The sequence below is a fragment of the Gekko japonicus genome, unplaced genomic scaffold (genome assembly GCF_001447785.1).
Source record: "Gekko japonicus isolate JY-2015 unplaced genomic scaffold, Gekko_japonicus_V1.1 scaffold1213, whole genome shotgun sequence".
NCBI classification, from domain to species: Eukaryota; Metazoa; Chordata; class Lepidosauria; order Squamata; family Gekkonidae; genus Gekko; species Gekko japonicus.
In genome coordinates, this window is record NW_015164709.1 from 81,374 (window position 1) to 99,857 (window position 18,484).

Genomic DNA, 18,484 nt, shown 5'->3' on the forward strand with positions numbered 1-18,484 from the left:
ACCCTTAAACCTATTCTTCACCTCCACTGTATATTCATCAGGAATGTGATCTAGGTCAAATCTGAATGGTCTATTTGTCTTCCCAACTTTCTTCAGTTTAAGTCTGAATTTTGCAATGAGTAGCTCATGATCTGAGCCAGTCAGCTGCAGGTCTTGTTTTTACTGACTGGATAGAGCTTCTCCATCTTTGACTGCAAATTATATAATCAATCTGATTTTGGTGTTGCCCATATGGTGATGTCCATGTGTAGAGTTGCCTCTTAGGTTGCTGGAAGAGGTTGTTCGCTATGACCAGCGTGTTCTCTTGACAAAACTCTGTTAGCCTTTGTCCTGCTTCATTTTGTTCTCCAAGGCCAAACTTGTCTGTTATTCTGATTACCTTTTGACTTCCTACTTTAGCATTCCAGTCCCCTATGATGAGGAAGACATCTTATTTTTGTTTTACTTCCAGGAGGCGTTGTAGGTCTTCATAGAACTGGTCCACTTCAGCCTCTCGTGCATCAGTGGTTGGGGCATAGACTTGGATTACTGTGATGTTGAATGGTTTGCCTTGGATTCTGACCAAGATCATTCTGTTATTTTTGAGATTGTATCCCATTACTGCCTTTCACTCTCTCTTGTTGACTATAAAGGCCACACCATTTTTTCTACGGGATTCTTGGCCACAGTAGTAGATATAATGGTCTTCTGAATTAAATTCGCCCATTCCTGTCCACTTTAGTTCACTGATTCGCCCATTCCTGTTCACTGATTTAGTTCACTGTTCAGTCTTGCCATCTCATTTTTGACCACGTCAAGCTTACCTTGATTCATAGATCTTACATTCCAGGTTCCTATGCAGTATTGTTCTTTGCAGCACATCACTTCTTGGCAAATAGAAGGGGAAGTCATGGAAGCAGTGACTGAATTCACATTCTAGGATCCAAGATCACTGCAGACGGTGACTGCTGCCATGAAATTAGAAGACACCTGCTCCTTTGGAAGAAAGCTATGGCAAATCTTGACAGCATAATAAAAAGCAGAGACATCACTCTGCCAACAAAAGTCTGCATGGTCAAAGCAATGGTATTCCCAGTAGTAATTTATGACTGTGAGAGTTGGGCCATAAGGAAGGTCGAGCACCGAAGAATAGATGTGTTGTCGAAGGCTTTCACGGCCGGAGTTCATTAGTTGCTGTAGATTTTCCGGGATGTATGGCCGTGGTCTTGGCATTGTAGAACCTGACGTTTCGCCAGTAACTGTCACTGGCATCCTCAGAGGTATAAACACAGAAAGATGGAATACTCGCTGTGTCAAGGTGAGAAGAAAATGGTAGGCAATAAATTTATATCTACTCCAGAAGGTGGGTAGGGCTGAGTCATTGTCTTGTAGGAGTTCCCCAGGCTATGGACATGCTAATGGAGGAGCTTTCCTGAGGAGGTCCTTTTGTTTCCTGAGGAGATTGTTGAAATTCTAATCTTATCTGTAGTGCTATTGTCTGATGTAAAGCCTTTTGTGTTTTTCAGGACAGGAAGCCATGTCCTATTTATTTTTAAACTCTCTTCTTTCCTGTGGAAATTATGTTTATGTTTGTGAATTTCAATGGCTTCCCTGTGTAATCTGACATGGTAATTGAAAGTGTTGTCCAACGTTTCAGTGTCTTGGAACAAAATACTGTGTCCTGTTTGAGTTAGCCTAACTCGGACTTGACTGTGACTAAATAACAACAAAAGTAGGGGGGGCTACGGCACAGCAACATGGTCGGCTCCCAGAACTACTCCTGGGTGCCACTGGCTCTTTGTTCTATTTAGAGGAGTTTTGGGGGGAACCCAAGCTCCACCAGACCTTCTGGAGGGAGGTCAGGTGCAAAGGACTTGATTCAGGGCCCCCGTTTGTTGCAAAAATGGGTGGAAGCCCTGGATTGTCCCTAGGCAAAGAACAAAGATGTGCAGTTATGGCAGCCATAAATTGCACCAGCTGTGTATGCCCTGGAAGCAAGAGAATTAATCTCAGCCTCGTCAGTGACATTGACAAAGATTTACAATGTAAGTACCTGGAAAAAGAACATTAGAGAAGCAGAAGACTTTCTCTTTAAGCGCTTGTAAAAATCTTTAAAGGACACAGAAAGGAGGGTGAGACTCCCCCCCCCTTCCTTGTGGAGCAGCAGAGACAATTCATGTAAAGAAAGTTGAGTGAAATATTGCTTGGGGCAAAGTGAGACTTTTGTTTGTGCTTTGATAAAAGATTTTATAGTGCTCTTGGAAGACAGAAAGAGAGTTATTTAGAGTTGATTTTACTTCTTTGTGGCAACTTTTTATGACATCATGCTTTATTCCTGGGAACGGAGGAGCTTATTATGACTACTGTTCTTAGTGGAGATGTAAGCATCTGACTTACGCGAATGGATTCTTAGCTGTCAACAACTTTAAGCATGGTCAGCTTTGAAAAGACCACTGACAATAAGCAGTAGAGATTGTGGACTCTGCTGGGTCTTTGTTACTGTTTTAAAATAGAGGGAGAAGATCCAAAAAGAAAAATGCCAGACGATATTTGCCCGGAGAGCTTTGTAGAAATTAATCAACTACAGGTCTCTTGGAAGGAGCTTCGGGCTATGATTGTGAATGCAATTACTTTAGCATTTAAGGACATTTTAGAACCTTTAAAGGATAAATATGTTGCAACACCAACCCAAACTATAAGCCAGATAAAAGAACTTCAGCATCAAACAGTGCAAGAAACAGAACAACACTATAATTTAGTGGACCCAACCTATGGAGGAAAAGAATCCCAGCAGCAAATCTTGCCAGCTGCAAGACAACACCACAAACAACCTGACTTAACGTATAGAGAAAAGGATCCTCCGCACTTAAAAGTGCAAGACACAGAACAACCCTGCAATCAAGATGATCAGGGCTACAGTGAGAACAACAGATCTACTAAAAGACTGTCAAATTCTGCAATCCTCAAAGTTATACTCCACAGAGAAGATGAAACAGAAGCTATGAAAATATTAACCACCATAAAAATGGAATACAGATGGCGAGCCGAAATACCCTCTAAGTATAAGGGAGAGAGGCACAGAACGATGACTTTATTGAAAAAAAGGACTTTCAAAAAGAAGAAAAGAATAAAATCTTCTAAATAAGGCTGATTTAGAGAACACTGGTTTTCATGTAATTGACTAAGATGGGCTAGGGAAAACTGTATTGGCAATGAACTAACACTGGTGATAACTGAATTTATATCCTTTTTTTATGCATCTATAAAATTATAGCCCACAATAAAATAAACCTCTATTTTTTATGCAACTGATTAAGATGGGCAAGGGGAAATTGTATTGGCAATGAATTAAACATTGGTTATAATTGAAATTATATTTTTCTTTCTTTTTCTTTCTTTTTTAAAAATGTATTTATAAAATTATAGCCCACAAAAAAATTAGGGAAGATTTTAAGAGTTCCAGGAAGTTTTATAAACAGAGGACAATATAAAATATTAGAGAATAAGCTGTAAAAAAAGTGACTTAGATTATATATGTGAGAAGGATATTTAGAGAAGGATAACAACAAAAGAATGTAGAGAACAAATTTCTTAAAGGTAGTAAGGTGGTTTGATACATGAAACAAACTAGAGAATTTACTTATATGTTAAAATAATTAGCACAAACAGAAACGTTATAAAGTTAGTTAATAGGGAAATATAAAGTTAATTTATAGAAGATTGTTGTAGAATGCTTAATTAGGAGAGAATTGGCTTGGTTAGTAATAGAGATGTAATAATTATAGATTGTTATGATTATGTAATTTTATAGTTAGATATATAGAGCTAGGATTGTTAAAATTGCTAATGTAAAACATCGAACTGCAAAAATAATAATGGTCCATATGGTGAGAAAATTAATCTATATGTAAGAGGCGATCTAAGAGATATGATGTTGTTACTACTACTCTCATGTATGTGTGTTTGTCTGTATGTTTGATAAAAATAATAAAAATTATTCAAAAACAACAACAACAAAAGTACATATACATGCAGGATGTGCATGTAGTTGCTGTAACATGAAATCAGGCTAGATTTACATGCATTCACTGTGAATTGTGAACAGGGCTATTGCCTACATCAGCAGCCAGACTGGAGGAGGGGACTTGTTGATTGGTATGAAAAATAATATATGATTAAGGCAAGACCTCTTGTAGTCTGATTTTTTCTACATTACCCAGACTATGGCAGGGGATATTTTAGTGGAGCTATCATTTTGCTTCAGTAGCATCTGAATTGGGCTTTTTTGGGTTGCCCGGAAGCAGTGATGGTAATCGGTGAGCCTGTTTGGGATTTTGTCATCTGGTGCACTCAGAGATTGGACCAATCAGACTCATACTTCTGCTTCCAACACAGAAACATAGCTGTGTTTTAGAAAAGTAGAATTGGCAGCTGTGATCATATAACTGAAAGTTAAGGATGGGCAGGGCTTTTTTTTGTAGAAAAAGCCCAGCAGGAACTCATTAGCATAATAGGCCACACCCAACAGCAGAAACTCATTAGCATATTAGACCACATCCCTGACAGTGCAGCTCATGCCTTCCCTTGGCTTGCCCAGGCGGGGTGGGGAGGGGAGGCCGGCCCTTGGATGGGAGGCAGTTTAAACTGCCTTCTCTTGGCTTGCCTGGGTGCCCCATGGCTGCGGGGAACCCAGGCAAGCCCCCCCTTGAAGGGAAGGGAAGGTAGTTTAAACTGCCCTTGGCTTGCCGGGGAAGGCACCGAGAGGCATTTAAATGCCTCCCCGATCCTTCCAGCCCCCCCCCCAGCCTGTCTGCCTTGGAGTCGCCGAGGGGTCACTCTTCAAGCCTTCCCTCTGTAGCCACGCACGCAGAGGTTTTGGCTGTAGTGGGCATGGCCAACTCTGAAGCCAGCTGGAACTCCATTCCTGTGCGTTCCTGCCCAAAAATAGCCCTGAATGGGATGAAGGAACGTTAAACCCAATTCATAAAAATGTGGTGCTAGTCAAAACTATCTTATCTGACATGTCTCTATACTAGCTTTTCATGTATATATCTAAATTCAGCCTCTGTCTCTGATTTTATAAATACTGATGGTTTCACAACATTACATGATTTGGCTTCTTTCCTCAAAAGCTTTTGTAAATAAATCTTACAATAAATGAAACAAGATTATGTTTTTATTCTTCTGCCATCTTTCTGGTCAGCAAATTCCATGGAAAAATTTCTTTCTGATCTCTGTAAAGCCAGTGCAGAAGTCACATAATTAAAAGTATGCATGTTGCTAATTATTGAAAACTGAAGAACTGTTGCCCAGAACAACCAAAAATTAAGTAAGTAACCAGAGCATTCAGCTATTTGAACAATGTTGTGATAGTTAAAACCCCCCCCCCCGAGAGATTTTTGCTGTCTTGAAAGATCTCTGTAGAATACTTTCACACAGATGAAAATAAAATGGATGCAGCTTTTTATTTGACTCCATCACTAGGTGATAAGGTTACCAAATTCAAGGTGGGGCTGCTGGAGTTCTTCTGAGATTACAATTAATCTCCAGATGACATAGATGAGCAGGCTCAGTCATGCAGTGAGTTTCCATGGCAGAGTGGGGGTTGGAGATCCTAGTCTGAATCTCTAATCACTATACACCACTGGAATGAATTAGGTCAGGGTCCCTCTATGGATTCCCGTGCAAGGTAAACAGCTACTTCAGATGGGTACAATTTAGAGCAGGAAAACAGCAAGGAGGGAAGATGACAGGTTAGTAGCCTGGGGGTGTTGTTGTATCCTGGTCTACAGCTGGAGCAGGGGTCCCCAACTTTTTTGAGCTGGTGGACACCTTTGGAATTTTGACACAAAATGACTGTTACAAAATAGCTGCTGCAGGAAGTGGAACCAGCCACAAAATGGTTGTCACAACTTATGTTCCGTTACAAAGTCCTAGTGCTATGATGGCAGCTACTGCCAAAACAAGGTTTTTAAAAATCTGCACAGCCAAGCAAATCTCTAATGGGCAATCAGAAGCCTTGCTGTGCAAAAAACCCACCTGGTTCTACCCACTTTCAAAAAACACTTGACAGGTGCCAGAAAGGTGTTGGTGGGTGCCATGATGCCCATGGACACACCATGTTGGGGACCCCTGAGTTAGAGGCCCAGGTCTCCTTCAAGGCAAAGAGTATGTTTTGTCAGCTTTGGTTAATACACTGGCTATTGATGACCCTGGAAGGGCATTGCGCTCCTTGGACAACAACTCTCTGGTGATCCCCAGCCCTAAGGATGTCTGGCTGTCCTTGACCAGGGCCAGGGCCTTTTCGGTCCTGGCCCCAACCTGGTGGAATTTTCTGCCAAATTCCATCAGGGCCCTGTGGGACCTTATGCAGTTCCACATGGCCTGCAAGGCAGAGATGTTCCGCCTGGCTTTTGGTTGAGGACAGCAATGGTTTTTACCTCTGCTGGCACCCCCCTCAGTTTTCCATCCTCGTTTTGACCTCCTCCCCCCTTTCTGCAAAATGGCTGGCAGTCTGTAATAGGGGAATAATGAAATTTAAGGTACTATTCGCCACCTGTGTCAATGTAATTAATATGTTTGATTGTTTTACTTGATGACTGATGATTGTTGTTAATACCATGTACATCCCCCAGAGCCCTACAATAGTAGGGATGGGGCGATTCATAAATTTAATCAATAACAGCAACAACAACAACATTTAGGGTTGCCAGCCTCCAGGTGGGGCTTTGAAGGGTGAACTCTATGGCATTATATCTCACTAAGCTCCCTCTCCTCCCCAAACCCTGCCTTCCTCTGCCCCCCCCCCCAAATCTCCAGGAATGTCCGAACCCAGAGTTGATAACCCTACTGGTATATGGAGCAAGGGAGAAGGCGGTGAGGGAAGTGGATGGGTCTCAGGCTTCCCACTGTCGGAGCCTGCTGTGAGGCAGCCAGCAGTGTTGTGAAACCCCTCTTTGCTAGAAGCCTCTGTGCTGGTTACTTCCCTCCTCCCCTTTTTGTCCTTTCCAGGCACAACAGCTCAGGCAAGAGAGTGAGCTTGCTAAAAGAAGCAAGCAGGATGTGGAGAAAGGAGAGTAAAACCACCACCACCCCACTGTAGCCGGCTTGCTCTCCCTGGATCGCTGCCATCATGGTGGTGGTGGTTTTACTCTACCTTCTCAGCTCTTAGCTCCTCTGGGCAGCTGCCCAGGAGCTGGAATGAAAGTGCAGAACCGGGGTGGTGGTGGTTTCAGGTGTGGGTGGAAAGGACGGGCCCTTTACTTCCATCCATACCTGGCACAAGTTCTGCAATTCAGGGAGCTTTACAGCTTACCCATCCTCCACTCCCCCTGGCAGCAGTTATTTCAAGGTGGGAACCAACTGCTAACCACAAATTCTACTGGGCAACAGCCTTGCCCATTTTCCTGAAATATTTGTCTTGTCAGCAGCACACTGGAGAGCAGTGCTCAGAAGAGCCACAGATCGTTCCCAAGCCACTGAGTATCACTGTATTAAAGAATAATGTCTAGGTTGGAGGAGGTGATTTTCAGGCAGGTATAACTTAGAAATCTCTGAATTTAGTAACTGAGGCACTGATTAATGCGATTCCTCACCGTACTCCCAGATTTCCCAGCACAGATTTTAATCCTACACTATAGTTTCATATCTTGCAACGTCTCTTCAGAACTAATATAGCTACAGAAATTAAATCAAGAGAGGACTCATAGTATGATCAAAAGCAAATCACATTTCATGGACAGCTGTGTGCCATGTTGCGGATATATGGCTTCTTCTTCTAGATATCCCTCCTTGCGATAACTACTGCACATGCAAACTAGAGATGGAAAACAATAATTGGCACTAAAGGCTCAACTACATTTTTTCATTTGCCACATAGTTACTATCAATGTTATTTTTATTTTTCATTCTCACAAATAGCCCATCTCGTCAGAGCCACAAGCTACAAAGAGACAAAATGTTATACATACTTAGTGGTGTATGGTACTACTATTGATCCATCTACTCAGTACTATTAATAAAACTCCTCAGTGTGACATCACCAGCTCTGCCATGATATCGCTGGCCTGCCCCCTATGACATCATTGGGCCTGCCCAATGTGTCTCAGGTTTTAGGACGATGGGGACTTAGCAACCCTTGCTCCTCACCCAATGTACTCATGCCTCTTCACCATAAACTGTGGAACCACGACAATTAAATATTGTTGGGAAGTTGCCCACTCTAGGTTGGGAAATACCTGGAGATTTTGGAGGTGAAGCCTGAGGAGGATGGGGTTTGGAGAGGGGAGGGCCTTCAATGGGATATAATTTTATTTATTGTATTCATTAATTATTTGTATTTATAGCCTGCCCATCCCATGAGCAGGCTCAGGGTGGGTAACACCATAAAACAATACAATAAATACAATGACCTTCCAAAGCAGCCATTATCTCCATGTGAACTGATCTCTGTCACCTGGAAATCACTTGTAATCCCAGGAGATCTCCAGCCACCACCTGCAGGTTCAAACCACCAAAATTCACTGTGAAAAAACTGTAATGGAATCATTTTTTTTCACAGTGAACTTTGGTGGTTTGTACCTTTGGTTAATCACTGTGGTCCATTTGTGGCTTGGACTTAGTTATGTGGACATGGAGAATACAGAGAAAGAAAAAATATTTTGGGGGGTAACTCCCATGATTTATGAAAATATAAATAATGAAAATAATGATGAAAATACTTTGTTTATGCTAAGCAAAAGGAACGCACACATGCAACTGCAATCTAGCTCTTTATTGGATTATTATTACAGCATGGAAGCAGATATTTTGGAAAAGTTCTTTAGAGACAGGGGGTGATTTCCCACTAGCGCTGCTCCGCGCTCACTCTTCCCTTTTGCCTCGATGTTAGGTGTCAATTTCACACAAGCTGCTGTGCTGCCGCATTTTGCTTTGCAGCTTCCTGCGGTTTTCCCCGCATCTACTCAATACTGTTTTTTGAGGATTGAGTAGACACGGGGGAAATTGCACGAAGCTGCGAGGCAAAATGCTGCCGCGCAGCAGCTTGTGTGAAGTTGACACCTACCATCGAGGCAAAAGGGAAGAGTGAGCCCAGAGCAGCGCTAGTGGGAAATCACCAAGGGGCTATCCTAAAAGGGTAATACAGGAAGATAAGGAAAGAGCTAAACAAATAAACAGGAGGGATGTGTTTAAAAATAAGCAGGATGATGACAAACACAAAAGAATAGCTTGTGCTTTTGATTATTTAGTCAACTTTACCTGTTGGATTTTTCAAATATGGAATACTAGCCTGATACCCGTGTTGACTTATAAGGCTTCAGAACAAGTGATCATGTCCATCTAAACTGACACTTAGTTCGACAGCCACAGGAACCAGAATTAACTGGTTCAGTATCTCCTTCTTCTTGTATGCGTGTCTTGCGAAGCACTTTGATAGTGAGCTGTATATATTGTAAAATAAAACTGTACATAGTTAACCACAAGACTGTGTCAGCATGGTTTTCTACAGTTAGCTCTTAGCAGGGCATAACTGGACTTCAGCTAGAGTGGACTGACTCAACTCAACGCACTGCGCGACAACCCGTGCTTCGCTACGGTATTTAAGTTCCGTAAATCCAGTTATAATACTGATGATGTAAAGTTTGAAATGTGACATTTGTTGTAGGAATTCTAGTGGAGAAGATTGTAGTGTAAGAAATGAAGTGAGACATACGTACTTTCCCCCCTCTCTACTGAAGGACCTCTCTGTAGACCACATTGGTGGTTCTGCCCTCAGGTGCTAGGATCACCAGGCTGCTTGATGAGCTCACTCTGGAGCAGGCCACATAGAACTGTCCATTTAACAAGCAGTCGTCTATTAAGTCAACTCCTGCCACCTTCCACAAAAGAGACGGCCTCTCTACTTGTGTTCCTGGATTGTTTTGCTCATATAGAGAGTGTGTTGTTCTGGGCACCTCAGGGTGATCTTGCTGGTACTTGGCCTGTGCAACTCAGTGTACTGCAGGAGTACTATGTGCAAATGTCTTTGCTGCATTCCTAAGTTGCCTCCTCCTTGTAGCGTTGGTGTATCTGACTCAACGTTTGCCAGGAGCTTTCTTGGGGGCAATAAGAGGGGAGAGGTGTGAGGGGGAGTTGGGGTGAGGGAGTGGTGATGTGGTGGACATTTCTTCAGGTTCATGAGAGAGGCACGCATCAAAATTGCTCTTAGAAATATCTTTTACTATCTCCCCATAAACATTCATACCCTGGCCCTGCTCCTACTCCTGACAGACGCTGGCCTGTCTGGTGTTGGGGGGGATTGTATTTAAAGGCATCGGGGAGGCTGGGCCAGCAGCAGTGCTAAGGCAATCCTGCTGAGCAAACCTCCTCGGCGACTGTAAGCATCCCACCTCCTCTCCTACACCTGACAGGCAGCTGCCTGTCCAGTGTAGGACAAGGAGGGGGGAGGAGTATTAGAAGTCACTGTGGAGGCAGGGCTGGCAGGAGGTTGGCAACCCTAGAAGGAATAAAGGGCTTTAGGATTTGTATAACCACTATTTATCTGATATTATTGAGTTTCACATTAACAGAGGGTGGATGGACAGGCATACTAAATCATGTGTGGTCCATATGTTAAATGTGATTCTAAACATCAAACCAAAAATTAATTCAGAAAAGGGGATGAGGGATTAAGTACAGATTAAAATAAATTAAATTTGAATATTCATTTGAATAAATAAATGTGAATATCCATTTGCACATGTTTTGGCTATTATAATTAGATGACATTCCCCATTAAGCTTGCATACAGGGAAACCTTTTTTCCCTGACTGAAAGAACTGAGACAGAATGAAGTATCACAGAGAGATTCTGAGCTAGAGGGAATAATGGCCTTAACTGGGAGCAACTGATTCCATATCTAGAAGTGGTTTGAAAAGACTGATAGATGCTTTTGAAAGAAGCTGGTCATAAGGTAGGTGAAACTCAGTTTACTGCAGGAAAACCAAAGAGTAAAAGGAAAATACCTGGAGAGGAGCAGAATTGTGATTAATCTTGTGAGAATCAAAGCCTGAAGTTGCATATATTTCTGTGAAGTAGATTAAACATGTTGTAATCAGAAAGATGGGGAAAACTAGCATATGAAAATTCTGGCTGCTTGACAAGTGATCATGATGCTCAAAACAAATCTTCATTACATTTAGAACGGATAGAGTTAAAATTGCAGTGTCTCTTTTTGGATTCTCCAGAGTATCTAATAGATTTATTTTGTAGCACTCTCATGGTAAATCTGAAGTCTGCTTGGGTACTTAAATGAGATGACACATAACTTCATCACCCTTTATTGATATTTTAAAATAAATATTCATCACATGTTTTAATTTATTTTCCTGTGTAGGTCAGGATGAGATCCCGAAATCCAGTTGGAGAAAGCTCATCCAATGGACATTTCTCCAGATCAAAGCCCATTACCAACACCACTGAAAATCCAAACCTGCAGGAAGATGCAAAGAAAAAGAGCAAATGTAATAAAAAAGGAGAGGAGATAACAATCTCAGGAACAGCCAAACAGCACAGCAGATTGCCGGCATTTGGTGAGAAGAAAAGTAAGAAATCCATAGAACTCTCCAAGGAGGACCTGATCCAGCTCCTCAGTATAATGGAAGGAGAATTGCAGGTATCTCAAAAATTCTCTCCTGTAGTTTAAAAAATATTTTTGCTTGTAAAATATAAAGAGTTTGCATGGTTTGATGTAACAAAACATTTCTAATGTATCTTTCTATGCTGTCCAATAAGCCATCTTGAATTTGGTGCAGAATTAACCTCTTGAAAACTAAGGTTGTCTGCTCCAGACCTTACAAGAGCTTCTATGCCTTCAAAGCGATAATTATGTGCATATTTGGCTAGCAGTGAGTTGTTCAAATCTTCCATATAAATATGAATAGGATTTGGTTCCTGTCAGAGTTGCACAGCAGGGACAAACCCACCAGGGATTCTTTTATCACTAACTGGTGCTAAAAGCACCAGTTCTGCCTTCAAATAACTCTTACAGCAATTCTAAATTTTAAAATTCCACATTTTAATCACTCTCTGTGTAAAGAAGACCTCCCTAGGATTGCTTTCACAACATACACAGTTAAACTTTGAACCAGGGTTGTAGAAGACAGAGGTCCTGTGCCTGAGCCGGAGCTGTGTAGGTTTGGGGATTAGGCTCCCGGCCCTTAGCGGGGGAGGGGGTTAGGAGCCTGGGGGTGATCTTGGATTCCTCAGTTTCTATGGAGGCCCAAGTCACCACCACTGCCAGGTCTGCCTTTTTTCATCTTCGGCAGATCAGGCAACTGGCCCCATGCAATGGTCACTTCCAGGCTAGATTACTGTAACTTGCTCTATGTGGGCTTACCAATGAACCTGACCTGGAAATTCTAGCTGGAGCAAAATGCAGTGGCTCGCCTGCTGACTGCAATGCCTATGCAGGCACGTATTCAGCTGGTGCTCCGCCAGTTGCACTGGCTACCAATTGAGTACAGGATCTGTTTCAAGGTGCTGGTATTAACCGTTAAAGCCCTGAGTGGCCTGGGACCTGCATATCTAAGGGACTGCCTCTCCCCATAGACCCCACCGAGAGCCTTGTGCTCCACTGATCAACATCTACTGGTTATCCCTGGCCCAAAGGATGTCCAGTTGGCCCCAATCAGGGCTTTTTCTGTCCTGGCCCCTACCTGGTGGAATATGCTCCGACTTGAGATTAGGGCCTTGCAGGACCTCTTACAGGTCCAGAGGGCCTGTAAGACAGAGCTGTTCCACCAGGCTTTCGGTTGAGGCAGTGGACACCCAATTAGTTGGCCTCCCTGCTTAGAAGTTGCCCTGTCCGTCTTCCCTATGCGGAGTCCTGTGAGCTTAGTGTGACTCCAGTTACCATCAGTCCGATTTATGGGGGGGGGTCTGAACTGTCATATTTAATTTGCCATCTTTTTATTGTTTTATTCTTTAATGGTTTTAGGTGTTTTAATTATAGTAATTGGTCTTAAATTGTTCATGCACTTTGTTGTAACCCTCCCTGAGCCCATTTTGGGAAGGATGGGATATAAATTTAATTAATAAAATAATAAAATAAAGTTTCTGTTGGCAAAAAGGAAGTGATAGTGGAAGTCCAAGCTAAACGGGAAATGCTGGCCGTGACCCTGTCAGGAGGACAAGCTGCTTCTGACCCAGTTTTCAAAGGTTCCTGTCCAAACCATTTCAAAAGGGCTGCTGCAAACTGCATGCCTCTGTACTTTGGAGCGACTCCAGGTCAGCCATCTGTTTTCTAAACAGGCATCCAGAAAAAGAGGAGAAACATGAAAAACCAAAGAAAAAAGGTTTGGGTTGGGTAAAATAGATCTACTGTTTTTGGACTCAAACCAAGGGATATTTTGAAAGTTAGTAAGAGGCAGAGCTTTTGAAAAGACAGTCAGAATGGAACAAAGTATGAATGATATTGTACACTTTAAGTGGACAGACTCACTTTTCTGAACTGGTAAGAACCTTGTTACCATTTCAGTTAGGAATTTTAAGAGAATGGATTATGGCTGTCTAAGGGAGCAAGCCTAAGCAGGTCTACTCAGACCCCTCTTATTCAGTGACACTTACTCCCAGGAAAGTATTCTTAAGATTGCAGCCTGAGATAGAAACAGTACACAAAGGAAATACTACATATATCAGTTCAGACTGTTTGGGGAGCTTCCAAATGAAGTTTAGGTACTATACAAATGCCAAATATATCCTATATATATAATTCTCTTGACACGTTGGCCATTTCCAGCTCTCCCATCAGCCATTGGCCCATCATCTGCCACTTAAGATTAATCGCTTGCCATTGGCTGGGGGTTGGGTCCGCTTCTCTTCCCTTCCCACTGCCACCTCAGCCACTGTTCCCTGTCAGAATAACTGCCAAATGGCTGTCTCTCCTGACGAAGACATTTCTCCTGCTTGGCTCCTGTAGGACTAACTTTTCCCTCAATGGCTGTTGCCAGGAAACGAAGCTTGGTTCTGTCAGTAAAAAGACAAAGGAATGAAGCCCTTTCCAGGCCTTTGTGGGACACTCATTGGAGCTAGTCGTGACTAGGGTTGCCATCTCCAGGTTGGGAAATTCCCGGAGATTTTGTGCTGAAGTCTATGGAAGCCAGGGTTTGGGGAGGGGAGGGGCCTCAGCTGAATAGAATGCCATAAAGTTCACCCTCCAAAGCAGTTATCTTCTCCAGGAGGAGAAAGAGATCTGTTGTCTGGAGTTCAGTTGTGATACCAGGCGATACCACAGCCAGTGTGGCATAGCATTTAGCGCTTCAGAGCAGGGTCTGCGAGACTCAGGTTCTTGCTGTGGAAGCTGAGTGGGTGATTTCGGACCAGTCACAGACTTTCAGCCTAACCTACTTCACAGTGTTTTTGTGCAAGTCAAAAGGGGGAGAGGGGAATGATGTAAGCTGCTTTGGTCCCCATTGCAGAGACTGTACTTTTCCTCCGGGGAACCATTGTTGCCAATCTCCAGGTGAGGGATGGAGATCACTCAGAATTACAACTGCTCTCCAGATGGCAGAGATCAGTTCCCCTATGGACTCTGTGTCCTTATACTCCACTGAGATGGCCCCCCTATGACAGCCAGTGTGACATAGCAGTCAGGACTTCAGAGCACCCTCCAAATTGTCAGACTCCTGGACAAAGTTATCCTCAACAACACTCTCTTTGGCAGTGATTTGTTCCAGGCCAGATCAGTACTGTGTCAGGACTGGGGTTTTGGCAGGAGAATCCAAAGATATTGACAGTTCAAATGAAGCCTCCCCCTCAGTTACATCCAATCACACTTCACAAGCGTCCCCCCTAGCTTTCATCCCCACCTGTGAATGTACGGTTTCTTTATCTATGATAGCAAAGCAGGCACAGTTTGGCTCCAAGGTTGTCCCCATATAAGGGAGGTATCTTAGGAAGACTTACATCGGCCTACAATAGAGCAGTTCGCACACTCAGCCACTCCCCCCCCCGAATTTCCATTTCATTACAGGCCCCCCAAATCATGGCAAACTAGAGACCGAGTTTGACACAAACCAGCCATTCCCTCCTGGGGAACCATTGTTGCCAATCTCCAGGTAAGGGATGGAGTTCACTCAGAATTACAGCTGCTCTCCAGGAGAGGGGGACGAGATGGTAAGCTGAAATCAGAGTGGCAGATAACGGCTGGTTGATGGTTGGATGGAAAGGAGATAGAGTTGCCAACTCCAGGTTTGGACGTTTCTGGAGATATGAGGGGTGGAGCCTGGAGAGGGAGAGGTTTGAGGAGGGGTGGGACTTCAGACAAGTACAATATCATAAACCCACTATCCAAACCAGCCATTTCCTCCTGGGGAACCATTGTTGCCAATCTCCAGGCGGGAGCTGGAGATCGCTCAGAATTACAACTGTTCTCCATGAGGGAGGGGGAGGAGATGGAAAGATGAAGTCAGAGGGTCAGATAAAGGTAGGGTTTTTACATTTTTAGATAACATTCCTCTATAATAGTAAAATATAGTAATAAACTAAATTTCTGACAATTCACTGCACAGAATTTAAGCTCCAAAGTTATAGGCCAAAGTTCAGAAATTCTCTAAGCTGCTCCCAATTGCAATTCAAGCAGAACATAGTTTAGGTCTTCAGTCTATCAGGGCCTCAGCTAGTCCACCTCTTCCTTTGGGCCTTAGCTGAATTATAGTATTTGGCCCAGCAACATCAGGAGAGGATGACATCCAATCAGGACATGCTCTCCAAAGAAGCCTCTAGAAGATTTCCTCATCATCCCTGGCTCTCCTCCCCCCATCCTATGGGCAGCAGGTTCTCATGATACACTGATCATGACACTTCCATCTCTGGTCTTTTAATTTTTTTTAAAAAAAATGATTTTATTTACCAAGCACAACAAGACAATACATATAAGTTCCATACAAAAAACAAACAATGTACTAGCCCATCTTTGTACAATTAAACCATCAAAACATTCAACTTTCAACAAAAGAAAAAAAGATGGGAGACCAAGAATGAACTAGAAAAAGATCATATCTTTGTAAATTGGATTGTTCTGAATGATATCCTGTTCAGAAAGAAATTGCATTAATGGAAACCAAGTTGTAACAAAATTATTGAAAACTTTCTCAAAGTATGGTTGCATAGTGCTGACAGTAATCTTTGCCATAAAAAAATAAGACCAAATTTGACTAAACCAAATATCGATATGGGGAGGTAAAGGGTTTTTCCAATGAGCAGCTACAGTATTTCTTGCTGTAGAAAGTAAAATAGAGATTAATTCGTTATGTTTTTTATTTCCTACTGGGTTTTTTTGGTATTCCAATAAAAAGACTTCAGGAAGAAAATTTAACTTTACGCCTGTAATTAGAAGTATACTTTGATGAACCACCCAGTAAAACTCAATCAGGACCTCTTCGGGCCACCCCAGGAGCTTGGCCACCATGGCTTTGAACTCATCCAAGTACTCTTGCACCAACCAAGTTCCCTGGTGGATGCCTCTCAGGTGGGTGCACGCCTTCTCTAGCTCCAATTGATCTTCAAACTGGTGTCTTACAGCTTGCATGAAAGCATCCACATCTTGTAGCTCCGGGGCTGCAACGATGTAGAGGCCAATGAACCAGTCCTCCACTCTCTCTATGAGCCGGGAGCCCACAAAATCCACCCTCTGCTCATCCAAAGCAAAGGTGTGGCCCCACTCTCGTAGCATTTTCTGCACCTGGATAGCAAAGAACACCAGCTTCTCCGGGCTGCTGTAGAAAGTGGCGTCCAGCACATCACAAGGCTGCTCGTGCTCTGAGCTAACCTTCCGAGAGGGTGGGGGCTTCTCGGGCTCTTCTTCATTCTTTTCCTCTTCATCCGAATTCTTGGACATGTATTTCTCCATCAGCTCTTTCACCAGTTTAAGAAGGTTCTTCACTAGGTACTGGAACCCTTCCTTCAGCTCCTTCATGTAAGAGCGGAGGCTAGACTGAACTCGCTCAGTCGCCAGTTCTTCCTCCCACTTCTCACGTACTTTACCCAGGTCAGGGTAGTCTCGGAAGGTTCGGGAAACCCGGCGCCTCTCGTGGTCGACCTTTCCTCTGGCGCCTCAAAACCCTGGGGTGCTCGCCAGCCACACAGGGCTGTCCCAATGGTCGGGACTATCTTGGCATTTAGGATGATGGAAGAGGACATGGTTCTTGGGTCTAGCGCCCGTAGCTTTTCCGTTTGTCTTCCTGTCGAGGTCGGGCACGGGGTTCTCAGGTTTGGTATCGGTGCTCATGCCTGCCCCGCCATCTCCATCTCCGTTCCCCATGCCTGCAGGGATTGGGGTCCGGGTTGGAGAGAATGATGGAGTCCTAACAATCTGTCAGGTTCCCCAGTCAATTCACTGCCCACACACATTATTGGCAGTGTAATGCTTTATTAGCGATATGATGCTGTGGGTTCCAAATCCTTTGTTAGGACTGGGGGAAAGTGCGGGAACATACAAGATATAGATAAACCCCATAAATTCCATATACACACACACACGTCACACCTAGTCCCTGGCGTTTCTGTGGCAACATGGACAGATATATGATGCCCTACCACTAGAAGAATATCCTGATTGCCTAAAGATCCCTATTCTTCTTGATAATCCAAACTTTGAGATAACGGAAACTGTTGCTAAATTTCTTTTTGGTGCCATTTCTATTCGCCCTTTATTTAATTGATGGGTATACTTACTTGGGAGCTGCGGTAGCTCAAGTGGTTAAGACGCTGAACTGCAGGCTGTGGAAGGTCAGTAGTTCAGCAGTTCGAGACCCGGGTGTCGCAAGATGGAGTGAGCTCCCGTCTCTAGTTCCAGCTCCTGCCAACCTAGAAGTTCGAAAGCAAGAGATTGCAAGTAAATTAATAGGTACCACTTTGGTGGGAAGGTAACAGCGTTCCGTGCGCCTTGGTGTTTAGTCATGCCGGCCACATGACCACGGAAACGTCTTCGGACAGCGCTGGCTCTTCGGCTTTGAAACGGAGATGAGCACCGCAAGTCGGATTCGACTGGCTTTTGAGCAAGGGAACCTTTACCTTTACCTTTATACTTACTTGGTAATTCCTTATTTCTGTATTTTGCAGATATTATTCTATGCTATGGTTGAGGGTTTTTTTTTTTTGTTTATGGGTTTGCAAGGGTTACATGCCAATAAAGGTAACTGGACTGGATGCCCTATCTAACCTAGACTGGCATAGAGATCTCCAAGGACAGTCCCACAGGAACTATCTTGGGGTGTGCTTCAAGAAAGTTACAAAGCCTTTACTCCCATACACTCCAATAACATACACTCCCCACCTAGGAATTCGAAATGGCAAGCGAAGGTATAGTGATAAGAACCAGAGCTGCTAGAAATTGAAAGTAACGGGCCTGATTTTGACACGTAAATACCAACTGGCCATGATTTTTATTATTTGAAATTTTACATTAAAGATAAGAGACCTAAAGGAATGGGATTCCCAATTTCCCCCAATTTTCTGGCTTAAGTGT

General features: G+C 43.4%; 1 protein-coding gene across 2 annotated transcripts in view; it reads left to right on the forward strand.

Annotated features, from left to right (window-relative positions):
• Positions 1–18,484, forward strand: part of FILIP1 (filamin A interacting protein 1) — a 140,620-nt gene that overhangs the window by 39,321 nt on the left and 82,815 nt on the right. For both annotated transcript variants that reach the window (XM_015409539.1, XM_015409540.1), the window contains exon 2: positions 11,354–11,632. In XM_015409539.1, the coding sequence (XP_015265025.1) occupies positions 11,360–11,632 (273 nt within the window). In that variant the 5' untranslated portion in view covers positions 11,354–11,359. The remainder of the gene's footprint in view (positions 1–11,353; positions 11,633–18,484) is intronic.